Source organism: Trichoplusia ni, chromosome 10 (genome assembly GCF_003590095.1).
Source record: "Trichoplusia ni isolate ovarian cell line Hi5 chromosome 10, tn1, whole genome shotgun sequence".
Taxonomy (NCBI): Eukaryota; Metazoa; Arthropoda; class Insecta; order Lepidoptera; family Noctuidae; genus Trichoplusia; species Trichoplusia ni.
Window position 1 is genome coordinate 9,766,267 of NC_039487.1, and position 16,368 is coordinate 9,782,634.

Consider the following 16,368-nt stretch of genomic DNA (forward strand, 5'->3'; position numbering starts at 1 on the left):
GCTTAACCTGCGATCGTTTCACTTATGCGGTTATAGCTTAACTAAGAGCTCCCAATTAAGATAAATAAATAGTTAAAGCTATTTACAAATAGGTAAATGGAAAAAAAAAACATTTTTATAGTAAGTCGCGTGAGGCTGATTCTAACTAAGTACATAGAACGATAGGTCAACTAGGTTTCCTGACGCAGTATTGCGCTACTGCAGTATGTACTTGTGGTGTTAATGCATTTATTAATAACTATCATTCTTCATCGTTACTTTTGCCACAGAACACAAATTAGTAAGAATTCATAGTTAAGACGAAACTTAAGTTAAACTAAATATGCATTTTTAACTCCTTATTAGCGTAATGAGTGGAAGTGTATTTATAAAAATAATAATAATTTATTTATTTCTCAGACAACAGAGGTCCACGGGTTAGTTACAGAAACACTTATAAAAGCTATGTTAGTAACACACACATAAAATATAATAATAAAACCTTAACATTACTCTTGCCTCACCAGTATTTGCATAAAGTGTTGCATAATAGGCGAGTCAAGTTTATTTGTTAACATCTCCAGAATGCCATTTGAGCTTGACCGTGCCCTTTGCAGAAGTGACGCCGTTTTAAGTCGTATCATGGCATAAAAGTCATGGGTGTGATGCTGTGCGAACATGTTTGAGGCACTACAGAAACGCGGCAAGCCCAAAAGCATTCTGAAGCCGTTATTGTACTGGATTCTCAATTTATCCAATACTCCACGCGTGTAACTAAACCACAGGCTACTCGTGTAGAAGGTTTGGCAATACGCTTTAAACAAAGTAACTTTTACCTCCTTACTAATGCGAGCAAACCTACGTGCTAACATATTCGCTCTCACAGCAAGAGCCCTGCGTTCCCGTTCAATATCTGCATGATCCCCAAGGTCATCCGTGACACAGTGCCCCAAATATTTAAACTGTGTCACTTTTTGAATTACCTGTCCGTTAAGCGTAATGACCGGCTCAAGGGATATTTTTTTGCTGACGCCCTTAAAGATCATGAAGACACTCTTTTTAGAGTTATACAAAAGACCGTGGCTTGCAGCGTATTTGGTACAGTAGTCTAAAAGTTCCCGTATTGCGTTGGCAGTTGGGCCGAGCAGCACCATATCATCCGCGTAGCTAAGGTTATTCACACAAATTCCATCAATCCAACATCCGATACGCTTGCTGCTTAGCCCTGCTATCAACTCATTTATATACAGACTGAAAAGCCTTTATGTAAAGAGGCAGACCATACAAAGTAACTTAAATTTCGATTGAAAAAACGGTAAAAAGTTAGGTTATAATTACCGGATTCACAATATTCTGTACGTCGTTTCACCTTTGGTTTTTCGAATCTAGCAATGTCCAATAAAAACGGACGAAAAGAGAATACGGGAGCAAAGGTGTTTTATTGTCTAGCACTAACTTTGTGCAATCTGACTTGTATATCGCAGTCTTTTTGGTTATAGCTGGTATTAAATCTGTGTTCGCTGACACAGCTTTGACGGCCTTCGCTGGTGAATTATTAATCTATTTTCTAGTACAACTCGAGAGTTACCTGGAAAAAATTGGCACGCAATGGAGATTTTTTTTTCTATTTAACTAAGAACGAAGGTGTAAAACTGGGAAGTGTACCTATGTATTTGCAACGTAACATTACTATAATAGATTTAGATACACATATAAACATATTGTTACTGTAGAACAACCTTTTAAGAGAGGATACGAAAATTTCCTCTTAAAAATACCTAAATAAACCAATAAATCATATTTAGTAGAGTTCACTTTTCATAGGCTTTTGGTTTGATGTAAATAAACTAGGATGGATGGTCCTAAATATTCCTTTCACCCGTCAGCCGAAATAATGACCTGTAATGAAAAAGTCTGAAGGCTCTATTTATATGAATGGATGGAAGAATAAAATTACAATTTGTTGAACAAGAAATATTGTGCATACATTATTCATCTTTTTTGCGGATTAAAAGAAAGGTGAAAATGATGTATTGCTTACTATTCGGGTATAGTTCAAGAACACTGTTGAATATAATATTTTTATTATTTATTCACTTGCACGGATAGCCCATTGTTTCAGGTCATCACGCCGAACCCACTGTGCGCGACGTGTCGCGGCTTCGAACTCTCGTAGGACAAGCGTTGTGTGATCCACGAAAGCTTATTCTGAGTCTGGGTGTCTTTGTGCATGTGAATTTTATGTTTGCAAAACCTCCCGAGACACAAGGATTAAATTCCTGAATGCGGGAGTCGTTAAGAAAAGGTTTTCTCTCATTTTAGTTGACAAGGAGGCCTAATACCTACAGGAGTATAATCTGTAGGATAACGTTATAATCCAAAAATAGACACTTCCCTCCACGCTCGTCTTAACAATAACAATAAACGCTTTCACAAACGGTTTGTTGACATTTAGAGTCCGGCAGAACAAAAACTTAAGAATTGAATCACTCAAGCACAATGACAATAATCCATTATTTCTAATAGACTCTCCTAACTTGAGAAATGAACAGATGTTCTTGTTCGTAAATGTTTTTATTTACTCTTTGTTAAGTTTCCAAGTGAAATAGTGAAGCAGCAATTGTAAAACAATGTCATTTATATTAAACGGGTAAAAGTTATGGAATCTCCGGTTTGCTTACTACGAGTTATGGTATTTCATACTGTAAGTAAGTGTCCCTGTAACTTTGTTGAAGCATAAACTTCGACGTTTCCGAGCTAAAACACTCTCAGCTCATCCAGAATACATGGGAGCACCTTGGCTTTGTTCCGTCTCGTTTTATATAGATAAGTTAAATTTTGTATTGGTGTTTGACAAGATTATCTAAGACAAGAGAGTTTTCGACTATAACAGTCTAATTAATGCGATAGATGGATTTCTTAAAATCATTAGACTTGTGACTCTGACACTCTTACTGCCAAGTTTATAGTATTTGAGGAGGTTATATAGGCATAGATTAGATAGGCAGATAAATAGGTATGATCTACTACGAATATTAGTAGTAAAATTGATTTTATTTCAGCTATAGAAACGGAACAACGCACTACACACTTCCACAACTTCAAAAATATTACTTCAAGAGATTAAAGTAGGCCCTCACGTACAACAACACAGTCACGTCTTTCACTTAGTCTCATTAGACCTCTGACACTATTACACAAAATTCCCCGTCATACAATCATTAAAATTATAATGTAACTTATAATTAGTTTCATAACTGTCTTCAACATTACTTAAATCCCATCTAATTTCCTACATACGATCGTAAAGCAAACGGCGTGTCGCGAACACTACGCCGTCCCATCGAAGCTGGCAATACCATCACGTGTGTGTAATACCCTTGTAATTGTACTTCGGTGATCGTTACTTTTTATTGCGTCAGTAACTGTTCTTAATTTCTCTCCCTCTTACTATTTCTTTCCTAAGTCCAAGGATCAGACAGGAATGACCATGAGCGTTGAACGCTCTCTAATTTATGGTTTCTCATAAAAAAGAGAGATTTATTGGCCTCCGCGTACCCCTACAGACTGTCTTTGTGGTCCGGTCACATAATTGTGACATCAGAATTCATATATTCGGTTATAACCGTTATTCTTGTTAAAGGATGACAATAGTAAAGTTCATTTTTTATATTTAACGCTTGAACTATGTCCGATATTGGTCATCTGATACAGAATTATTACAAACGAAAACGTTCGTCATTGTTTTACGAGTTTTAATATGGCTATCAACGTTGTGCATTTCAACAATATCTTTTATCGTCTTTCATTTGAAAATAATAAATACCATCTTCGTATACCATTTGTATAGTATGTAATTAACGACTATTGTAAATTAAATAACGTTGAAGAACCTAACTAAAACATAGGAAAATTTAAATAAATGCCAAAATATTCATGCAAGAACCATTCCATTAACACACAATCGCCACGACAACCTTGACCTTATAAATGAATCGTAAATTTCATCCATAACCTGTATTACTCCCAACATTACACTATAAAGGCAAACAGCGGTATTAAATCACGCTAAGCACGTCACTTAACTTAAAGATGTTGATGTTTTCTTTGTGAACACAATTTAATCGGATTTCATCACTGTGCGGAGCCTATCCACGCATTCCTGAGCAAACAGCTATCGTGGAACACATTACCCTGTATCCAAGTGTGGGATACATCCAGGCTTAATACAAAGCCCAAGTGAGCTTCAATAAAATGTTATTTGCTTAATTCAAACAATCCAACGTTTAATTAAATGCGTTTTTCATACTAAATCGTCACGTTCAGCTGCGTCTCTAATTTAGAATTTAATTGAATCGTCTGCTAATTTACAAGAAAGTATAACGGTATTCGAAAGTGAACTTAAAGACGTTGTTTTAAGATTTAAAAGCAATAAATAAACGCTTAAAAAGATTTAAATGATTAGCGTTTCGTAGTTTTAAACAATGCAATTAATTTCTCACGTCTGCTATTTAGCATGATTAATATAAGTTATTATGATAATATAATTATAATATTAATTACAAGATTATTTTTAGAGACCCGTACCTACTCGAAAAGAAAACCTGAAATTTATTACTAATCTGCTGTCTGTCGGTTCGTCTATTATCAGGTTTTATCTCATGAACCGCTATAGCTAGACGGCTTTAATTTCACTCGTAATGTATTCCTGTTACTGATATAACAAAAATATACAAAACAGATGTTAATCAATAATTGGCGCAGTCATAAGTGCAAGTGTAATATTTTGATAAGTGACTTTTATATTATTTTTGCGGAATCCTTGTCACAGTACGACTCATACTTGACCGATTTTTAATTCAGTAGCATATAAGTATGGTATTATTGAGTTTGGAGATTTAATTTCAGTAATTGCATTCTTCGTTGGTATGATATTGGCTTTACGTTAGTGAAAGGACGATCGTGGGTTATAAGATGGTCTCGCAGCTTTTGCAATTGAAAGAGCGGAGCCTGTTTGAATTTCAATCTTCTAAAGTCTTTGGTGAATGCGTAATCAATATCCTCTCTATACTTTAATAGTTTGCTAAGTCTTTGCGATCTTTACTCTTCATTTAATGGCTTATTTCTATGTTAATTGTTGTTCGTTTTCTCTATTTTTTATCCTTTAAATATACACTAGACAATATAATATGAGTTAATTGAACTTATTGTAATGAGTATCCGCTAAGGCTAGTCTATAGCTATTTGATAACGTTTTACTAAGGCTTATTAATATAAGTTTGTCCGACTAGTTTGGGTCGGACAAGCAAGGGACCAACACTACTCGACACTAGTCGGGCGATTCCGAAAAATACGTTATGAATAGTATGAACGAAATTTTCACAAGCTATTCAGAAATATTGGAATATTTTAAGAAAAAATACTATGAAACGTACTCATAAAATATTCGTAGAAAAATTCTGCAAAACTTTACAAAAAGTAAAGTCAGGATACTTCAGAATTTTTATTTTAATAATTTATTAACCTCACCGCGAAGTTACAAAGAATACTTTTAATTTTGAGCTTGATTTTGAAAACTCCCCAGTTGTAACGATGCGACTTGAATTAATAATTGACCTACCACTTAAGTATAATCAACTATGTTCTTTGATTTATGGGCTTCTAATTATACACCTAAAACTGGGACAAAAAAGTTTGAATGTAATTTCGCACTTTATTTTTTTGGGGTTCTTTTTTTCAAACTTTATTTAAACTGAGAGATTGAGAGAATGGTTTAAAACTTTAAGACAAGGCACTACATATGTAAAAAAAGTTTTTCCTGAACTGAATGTTTTCTTAAAACAAGAAACAAAAGATGTCGAGATCTTAGACTAAACCGTTCCTTAATCTTTCTCTAAAAAAACAAAACTCTGTATTTTCAACAACAATTAAGGAACAGTACATCTAAAGAACAAAGAAGCTGAGACAGTTATTGGAATGTGAATATTCATAGTTTAAAGTGACTTCCGACTTCGTCTAGAAATATAACTTTAACTGCAAACTTCAAGTAGTAGTGTTCTACGCTGGTTGCATTGTAGTTTCGCGACTATATTTAATTGCTGCCGTGGATAATGACTTCTTTTCTTGATAATTTACTTTGTTGGAAATTTAGTTTTCCTTAACAAGACAATTGTGCTACAGTCTGGACTATCCTATATTCTTTCTTGAAGTTATGTTCAATTGTGTGATTATTAGGTTGTGATATACTTCTACAAGTCTGCCTGAATCAAACAAGCCTGATTACGTTCCATCGAAACAGTTTAAAAATAAGAACACCATGATTGTAGATTATTGATAGACTATTTTTTAATTCATATACCATTTACAAAGTATGTTGGGTGATAAAAACGGTGAAAGAAAGCATCATGAGCGAACATACCATACTACGAGAAAAATAAAAGGCAGCTACCAATTAATTATTTATCGTTCAAATAACATTCTCGTTACAGTACGAGTACTCAGATTTTATTTTAACAGTTACTAGTATGTCGAACAACAAGCTTCAACAAACAGGATAGAAATAAATCAATTAAAACAGAACGTATTGGCGATCGTTAAATTGTCACACACGAGTGGGCCTTCAAATTTCACCATGGAGGTTACACATTAAAATATATTAGTTTTATTCTCTCTTCGCAACTTTTAACCAAATTATTGAACCTTCAGTAACGAGATGGAAATACGTATACATGACTTCCTGTACCCAAGAGAGCTGTAACATAAACAGGGTTTTATAGACCTTTTAGTATTGTGTTATTTTATTACTAAGTTACATAACAGAATTATATTTTCATCATAAATTATGTCTATGAACTCTCTAGGGAGTTAATTATTTTAATTAATTTTGTAACTTGATTGTCAGTGATTCGTTAATTGTGCTCAAATGTGCGCTCAATATTTGACTTCAAGGTTGAAAAAAATAAAATATCTTATTAATCTGAATCTTATAAAACGAGTTCGATTTCAACACAGACAAGTGCTAGTATCACTTTTTCATGTCTGTATTAAAAGCCTGCCCAACCAATAAGTGGCATATAAATGTAAGTAAATGAATTTTTAAAAAGAAAACAAAAAAAATACAATTATAACTCAAATAACAACTTAAACAATTCAATTGATTTTAAATAATATCGTGAAATTATACCAACAATAGTACTGAAAACTAGTAAATCATATTATCTACTAAACAACCAAACATTTTGTGTTGTTAGTTAAGGGGAGTTTCCCAAAATTCAATATTGGTATTTTTTAATGTTTTTCTTTTTAGCACGTCTGGCATACTTTGAAATGTCCTTCAAGAGTAGAACTGACTCGTTCATACAAATTGTAAAATACCTTTACTAAACTTCATCGACAAACGGTGGATGTCGATGAAGTGAAAGACACATCGTGAAAGAGCCTGGATCTGTGATCACTCACCCGCAGCGTGCTAGCGTGGTATTCAATGTTGAAACTTCCCCTTAAAGGAGGAAATGTATGCCTAGCAATCAGAAATGTTTAGGCTGGAATGACTATTAAATAAAACTGGTCATACTTTACCTTAATACTGCACCTTAAATAGTCAACAAGTGATCAAAATTTGACTTATAGTAGGTACAATTTTTTGTAATAGTCAACCAGCGTACTTACGAAGTTTAGTCTAGATGTGAACTAAGGTTCGGCTTCTAATAACGGTTCAGCTATAAATCACGGCACTTAGTACCAGAGCTGTAAAGGATAAAATGAAATAAAAATATTGAGTATTGAGTAATCGAGGAAAAAAATACGGTTTCTTTTTAGTTTTTTCCATGCATATAAGAGACCCAGATCAAAGAATTTCCACTGCATGCAATTTTTAATTTCAATGTTACTGGATGCTTCTGAGCTACGCTTAATTAATTAGCGATCTGCAAAACATCGATCAAACTGAGTAGGTATAGGTAACAAGTATATCTAGAGCGTCCTGGACAGTCCAGCTAACGGCCATTATTAATACTCCACTTATCGTTACATTAAGCTGCTAAGTAATTTACAGAATATTAAAAACGATTGCAAGTTGCAACCAAAAAAAGCTCATAATCGCATCGAAGATGAATGGCGGGTTTTATACAATTGTGTCTCACCACAAGAACTTAGAAGCACCCCAACGTCTCCCATATGTAACATTACCCAAATTGAGTACGGTTTGAGATAAGTTTGAAATGTAACAAAGTTCTGACAAAGGTCACCTATAATTCCAATCAATGTGCCGCCCACGGCAGTCTGTTTAAACTGCCAGAAACAAAACGTCGAGAGTAATGTAACAAACTATGACAACATTCAGGGGTTATGATTTCAGGGAAATTGTAATATAGAGTAGCATATTATTTTAAAGTTTGCTCGATTTAAAATAAGTTGCAGATGGTTGATTTCAGATTTTATTACGTTCCTTTCCTGGAAGGCGAATATCATAGGAGGAGCAATAATGGGCATGTGTATCAGGCTAACTTATTGCCTATGCATAACAGAATTATCAGAAAATTACATATTAAAACAGTTGCTAGAATTTAGACCTGCAACTATGTGCATAATAATTCAATCTTTGAAACCCTAGTTCACATAAATACTTAGACCTTTGTTTAGTTCTAGCTACCGCATTAGGTTAAGTAACCTGTAATGGAGATAACTGAGAGTCGTTAATTAAAATTGTGTACACATGAAACGCTGTACTTATCAGTATGAAAATGTTTTTCGTGTGGAAGGTTAATAAAAAAAATAATAATTAAAAAACGTGTCCATGTCCAAGACACAATTCCGAAAATCATTTTATTTTAATTTATTCTTTCCAGGAAAAATAATCTATCGATCCACTTATAAATTCAAATAGTCGAAATGTTTTTGAGGAAAATAACTTTCTTTGCCTGTCACGTTTCGAAAGTTACCATCAGTAAGTTCAGGGGATGTTTGGCGACATCGGAAGATAAACGCGTTACCATCCCAACGATCAGGGGGCCTATTCTATAAGTTTACGGGGTTATTCTATAAGTGACGACACTTTTATGAGTTTTATACGATCTCATCGTTCCGAAAACGTCTGGATGAGTTCGACCATCTGTCAAAGGTCGTGTGATCTGTGACACATTCTCACTATAGCCGTAAATTCAGGTTACTTTATGCGATGTGTTACGATTCTTTTATCTGGGATCGCGGCTTTGATGTTGATATGAAAATATAATACCGAATTTAAAAGTAATAATAACATTTATATTCAAGCGATATCGAAATAAAATAACAGTTGACATAGTAAGTGTTATATTTTGAGAATATGGTACTTTATGTTTAAGGATTCGTAAACGGAAAACTACCCTATAAACAGTCTGCGCTTGCTTTTTCGAGTGAAGGTCTCAACTTATTGCACAAAATACCCTATCAAGGTCCAGCCTACCTCACTCTCTTTATCAGAACTGAAGATATTTAGAAATGGTTTCTAAATGTGCGTTCTTTGAAAGCGTCCATAAATCAATTACTGGCCGGTATTCAATTCATAAACCATTTATACACAAGAGAAAAATTATAAATTCAATTCACGAAAGATCGTATACAAAAACATTTCAGCTGTTCATGGTTCTTTTTCCCCATGGCTTGAATTATTCCGGTCAGGGAACAATTCATTTAAAATTGAATTACGAATGGCAAAAGGAACTAAATCAATTAGTGAATGCTGCAATTTAAAGAATACGAAAAAGGATCATTAAAAAGAAAAGCTCTTGTTGAAAATAATTTTAGTGTTAATCCAATTTCTAATAACAAAACTGCCTTAAAATTATTTGCATCCATTGAAAACAATTTTGAATTTCAGCGCTTTTAAATGCATTCAATTTTGTTATTCACAGTTTAACAATTCACCAACAATGAAGTTCTCCTTTAATATAAATATGAAACAATTGATCCCGATAAACTGATTACGTAATAAAGGATCGTCTTTTGTTTAAAATGCGATGCTATCAATCACAATATGTACCAAAATTTTAAATCTATTTATTTATTGCATATTTAAATAAGCCCATTATTCGGTTACATGAATAGAATGATTGATCATTTTAAAAAGCATCCAATTTTGCCAATAATTTCTTTCAGATCGTGGACTTAAAAATAAATTAATCGAAATGGTAACCTACAGATTATCCACTTACTTAAGCTTAAGCCAAATTCCCTTCATACTCTTCCATTGTAATCTGAATTGAAACTCCCTCCATAACAGGCTTTCTTGTCTTGTTCCCATTCATGCTTCTGACAATATGCAGGCTCAAAACTTATGAAAGACGTATAAAGATAAGAAAATTAAACTTAAACTTGATGATTACGTGAATATTAAAACATATTCATATCACAACTTCGCACAAAGGCGACTCATAAATAACTCACAAGTGTACACGTGAATAATTTGTGGAAAACTTTCGTCACCACCTTTACAAAGTTACGCTAAACTTGTATATTTTACACAAGAACTTCTTGTTCTAGATTACAAAATAACTGCTACTTTATTTAAATACGTTATTGTTGTGAACTAAAATTGGATACAGAATCTTTTATGTTGATGAGAACAATTTACAAAAATTCAATGAAGTATTCTTAATGTTTGCGAAACAGTCACAGGTTTCTTTATAGGTCACCCTCTACCCGGTCTCAATTATGGACCTAATAATTGTACCTAGCTATAAGCTCATTATAAAATCTGTAAAACTTACATTATGAAATGCAAATAAAGGTATGAATATGAATATTTGCACGTACACATAGTCACTGCTGCTTTTTTTTTCTAGATTGAAATCTGCCTTCCCACGTTACGTATTATTACAATTCGGCTATATTAGAAACTACTCTAATGGAACCCTGAGGGTGTCGGGCGTAAGATAACGAATATGTATGTGTCTGTTACCTTCCGATAAAGTAAAACATAGTCTTCCGTCATTTGATAGCAGAATGATTATAATAATATGTATTTGATAAGATCCCGGAATTGGAAGATGGTATGTCTGTCGAGAAACATATGGAATGTATGAACTACACTGCTACGGATACTTTTGTTTTGTTACATAGAGTTTTTGTTTGCGATATGTAAACAAATGGAGTTCAGAAACTGCAGTAATGTTAACTGTCATAGCAACAGTATGCTTCATGCTGCAGAGTACGTATCATACTGTCGGTATGATAGGATGTCGGTATCATAATACTTCATCCTATCATTCGTCATTCATCGCATACAAATTCGCATATAGTTCATTTTTAAAATTTACTAAAACTACTTCACGTATAAAAAAATAAGCATATAGTTCGTTTTTTAAATAAATAGAAACTATTTCACTTCTGAGCTCAGACTTAGGTATAACTCACCTACTTGTCACTTTTTCTTCCTAATCTGACGGCCGATGATTTTTTCTAAACGTTCAATCCCCGATCGTGAAAATCCTTAATCTCGATTCAAGCAATAGCTATATATCATCATAGTTATCAGGTCATAAATGTCCGGGGCTAAACACGGACCCCGCTCGTAAACTGATATAACAAATGATCCGAAGGGGATTTTGCCAAAATATGATGACCCAATCGCCGGCACCGAGCTTCTACTTCAAAGATGAATAAAACATTACCTCGGTGTTTAAATTTCTGTCTCAGTGCATTTTATAGACGAATTAAATTAGGATTCGCATGTACCTATGCCTCAAATCAATATTATTTTTTTCCGTCCATTTCATTTTATCACATCATTGACAGGTAAGGACCATAAGAAGCACTTAAATTTTGGTAGTGGGGGCCAAAAACATGAATTGCTAGAAAAAGCGTGCCTACTTGTAAGTCACATGAGATTTTAAATCACTGTATAAACTTAATTTTTGTTATCGAGATAAAAGACAAAAAAAGTATCCAATATTTTTTGGAACTCTGATGGATTAAACAGATTTTTTTTCGCTTATCCTGTTAAAAATTATCACTTTTTGTAGGCTTATGTGCTTAAGAATGAAAGACATATTTTTTTTTACACGGTTTGGTTAAAAATTCCTTGGATAAGCGAACCATCTCCTAAAGAGGTCACAGAAGGCCGTGATATAAAAGACAAAGCTTTCATTTCAGTGTTGCCAGTCCAGCGTGAAAGTTACACCGGAGATAAATTGATCCAATACATTAGCCTAGATACCAAGTGATTATGGCCTTATTAATTACCAGAGCTAAAAATAATTTAATTACAATCTTAACCTCTCTAATTACTTTTACAGAAGCGGTCATAAATTGATTAACTATAAGTAAAAACTAATTTAATATCAAGATCTGATTAAACTTAATTATGTTTCGACGGATATTAATTGGATAAGTAATTAATATGTCATTTGCAGGATTCCTGTTTAGAATTATGTTTTGCCGATCGGTTTAATTTTAATTACCAACATATTACGTAATGATTTTTCTTCGTTGAAAGTGTGTGCTTACTGACTCTCGTCATCAGCATACCCTACTATGTTGGAGTCGGCTTACATTCTAACCGGATGTAGTCAAGAACAACTGTGTTTTTCTAAATTTTAATCTCCTCGACCCAGTTACCTTGGCAACACTGTACCCCACTGTACCCCTAGACTGGTTATACGACTTTCTAACTTCCAGCTCCCCGTACAACTGTCAAAACTTGTGCAAATTTGACAATAAGACAAATTTGTCAAAATATATTCTTTTTTTCCAGTGGAATTTACCCTACAAAATCAGAAACACAAATCAGTTGGTTTTACTCTTCTAAATCTATTTAACAAAAAAAAGAACTCAACATTTTATTAGCCTAAAAAGAAAAATTCTAAATATAAATTCCCATCCCCCAAGCAACCACAAGCAGGAATACAAAATCAATAGCAGCAAGCTTCTATTCGCCAATTATATTTATTTGTCCCTAGACTATAGTCAACGGAACCACTTTACATTTACAGGGTCGTCATCTTTTGCACGAAATTTTTCGGTAAGCCTCGAGGCTACAATTGTTGAGACTCGATTTTTTTGCCACAAATGATTTTCAAGGCTCCAGATCTACGTGACGAGATGGCAATGCTGATTGAAGTAAATTACGTTATTTTATTAACATCACAGAGTCACATACCACACAATTCTACGATATTTCGTGTTCTTATTACAGCTGAATCAAACACTTAACCGGACAATAAAGTATATACGTTTTGGTAATAGGCGAGAAAGTAATGTACATTAGTCCGAACGATAATCGTCTGTGTGGGACACCGAACAAAAACAACGTAAACGAGGGAAAAGTTTTTGCCTGGTCGACACCAAAGCAACGCGCTCTGAATTCTCCCCATTAATTTCGTCCGCAGAAAATCGTTTGACAGACCACTGGGCATATCATCTCCGTATTAAACATATTTAAGCCAAACCATTACCTTTTTGCGATCAAATTGAATCGAAAACAATACGATATTATGAAATGAACAGATAACACTCGCACATATAGATAGAACGATGGAATTAATTATTTATACTCTTTTAGAAGTTTCGCTTACTTTTCTCATATTTAGAACAAAGCGTACCACTTTGACATGTTGTGGAATTGGATGTCAAAACTTGAAAGTAACATTCAGTAAATTGACAACGGATGAGACACGTGGTGTACGTCTTAAGGTAAAGCCTAAGGCGATGTCAAATAAAAGAGTATTGAGATTTGAGGGCTATGACAAGCGTTGTGATTCTTACCGATGACAGTATAGGGGCACGTCTTCTGTCATACAAAAGAATCATGTAGGGATGGCGCATATTTCATTTTTACTTTATATCACCGTACTAAATCATTAAATCGAATACACCAAAAATTTCAGGTGATACATCAACCTTTTGTATTAAACCTCTGCTTTGAGTATATAATCTCAACAGAACATATCAAAATACAGTCGTGAAATAAAACCCCCTTTTAATTATGTTTTAAAATAATAAATCATCGTATTGCCTTCATATTTACCGACACAATCCCGTAGAACATAAACCGAGAATCGTAGGTTTAATACGACTGATTTCTTGGAAAATTAAACTCGAAAAAAGGAAAACAAAAAGCTATTGTACAGCCTTATTACGGCGATGCAAAGGCGGATAGTAAATTGAATGTCATGTAAAGTAAAATGTTTCTAGGCTTAATACTTTGAATAAACAGTAAAAGGTCGTGAGTTTTTTTGATTGGCAACATTGTTCATTACACGCAATTCTATTCTAGGACAAAGGAATCAATCTCGTATAAGATTTGCCTTTCGTATTGAGTTGTTATTATTCAATTTTTCGATATTGAATGTGCCTTCTATCGAGAAAATCAAAGTGTAATTTGTCTTGGCACCGGAAAGTAGTTACTATGATGGACTTGTCTGTAATCTCAAATGTTAGTATAATTCTACACGATTTTCCAGAATTGAATATTTTGAGGTGGAAATATATCAACTTATGGTAAAAAAAAATATTTTAGAGAATGAACCATATTAAGTATGAAACATCTCATTAAGAGTTCCAGGAAATGTATATCGCGAATGAAGTTCTGACATGAAACTCTTTCCTTTTGTTGCTTCTGTTTATGAGCAATATCATGTTACCAATTACGTAGAATAATAGGCACAGACAAATCATTCATTTTCCAACCGTACTATATGGATGAACAACAATTGTCTAATATTTTGTTTGTTGGCCCGTAATGGTCTTCAAAGTAAGCATTAATGTCACTTGAAAGACATAAAAGCAGCAAATGGGATTTCGTAAACGGTTCAATCTGCTAAGTGGCCGATAAACCTTTATAAAACTATACAAGCGTTTAAATTCATCCTTCAAACCTACCCTTTTTTCACTTATAAGGGAATAAAGGAAACGTGCAAATAAAACGTATTATCTCGTAGAAATTTTTCGGAAATCGAAGGCATTCAATTGAAAAAGGGTCGAATTTTCTGAAGTAAAGATGTAATTAAATTTCTACATTTATTTGCCATTTAAATGAAGGGTTCACTCGAAATTTCAAAGAAAAAGAAATCTTACTCGGATCAATAAGTTCTGTCTTTATGATACAACGGTAAGTATACTTCGGAACTCTACCAGATTTTTAATATAGAAAGAGATGAGAAAAAATCTCTAATGACCGAATACAGATATTAAGTCCATGACTGTAACCCAATCGAACGTTTCAAGCGAAATCTAAAACAAAATCCTTCCTGGTTTAAAAAGAGCGGTATTAGAAGTTTAATTTTCGCTAAAACAATGTTTTATCTCAAACAAGACCACTTCACTTCTAAAAATAGCAGTTGTGTAAACAAACTGTGGAGCTTGTGTGCGTATTGAAGTACTGCCGAGAGCAGAGTTGAATTTCCAGCTTACTTTCACCGCTTTCATCAAACATGACCTAGGAGCTAGTACTATGAGTTTTTAGATTTTTGCGGTTTGTGTACATCGTGCAATCAAATATAACCGGTCTCCCACGTGTAACTTTGACAGTCTAAACATATATTTACACTTTTTATATTATGTTTGAGGTTATGTTAGTTTTATAATATTATTTTAGTTGAGGTCTCGTTGGATGCGGGTGGAAGTGGATCGGTCGCGCTGGAAAACGAACGGAGAGGCCTATGTCCAGCAGTGGACAGCTATAGGCTGACAGAGCACTACACAACCTTGAGTTGCGTCTCTCTTCCACAACTGTACTCATATTATTTTAAAGAGGTAGTAGCAAGTCATCAGGCCATGTTGCCAAACCATTAATTAACCATAAAGATACCCATTATGATAATAATTGCAGATTAATTGGTTAATTCTGAGGTTTTAAGGATTAATGTCTGGTTAATGTTTATTTGCATTTGGTGAAAATTTAATTCTGTTCTTAAAATATAAAGAACGTTTTGTAATTTATAAATTACGTCACTATAAGCATCTCCAGACTTTTAAGTAGATACACATCTACTTAACAGGCTGGAGCTTATAGTGCTTAGCAAATCGCTATACTAAGATACTTTGTTTAAAAAAATCTTCATTTATAAACATATTGTTATTCTGCGTGTGTAACGTACATTTTCTAACAGATGTTGGTTTTGCATTTAATCCTGTCACTCCAACGGAGTAGAACTCTATTCCTCTACTCTATTCCAACCAGGGAAATAGTTAAAATTTTTGGGGGCAAACAAAAAGCTGCAAATCCAACTGACGCACAATGTAGTGTATTTGTGATCCAGGGATATTTTTTTATAGTTCACAATCGTCAAGATGATTAATTGTTAAACGATATACTATTTACTCACGCGTATTTTTTGGATTGCCCGACTGGTTTGGTTAAACTTGTGACCCTGCCGCCGAGGCACCTCATGAAACTAGTCGGGAAATCCCGAT

General features: G+C 33.9%; 2 protein-coding genes across 3 annotated transcripts in view; both read right to left on the reverse strand.

Annotated features, from left to right (window-relative positions):
* The window catches only part of LOC113498014 (alkaline phosphatase-like), a 103,530-nt gene that overhangs the window by 79,542 nt on the left and 7,620 nt on the right, over window positions 1-16,368 (reverse strand). The gene's annotated exons all lie outside the window — the stretch shown is intronic.
* On the reverse strand, window positions 388-3,821 carry LOC113498213. Its single transcript, XM_026878151.1, has 3 exons — window positions 3,806-3,821; window positions 1,436-1,523; window positions 388-1,239 (listed from the first exon to the last, which is right to left on the reverse strand). The coding sequence occupies exons 1-3, from the start codon at window positions 3,819-3,821 to the stop codon at window positions 489-491; spliced, it is 855 nt and encodes a 284-aa protein (XP_026733952.1). The 3' UTR covers window positions 388-488.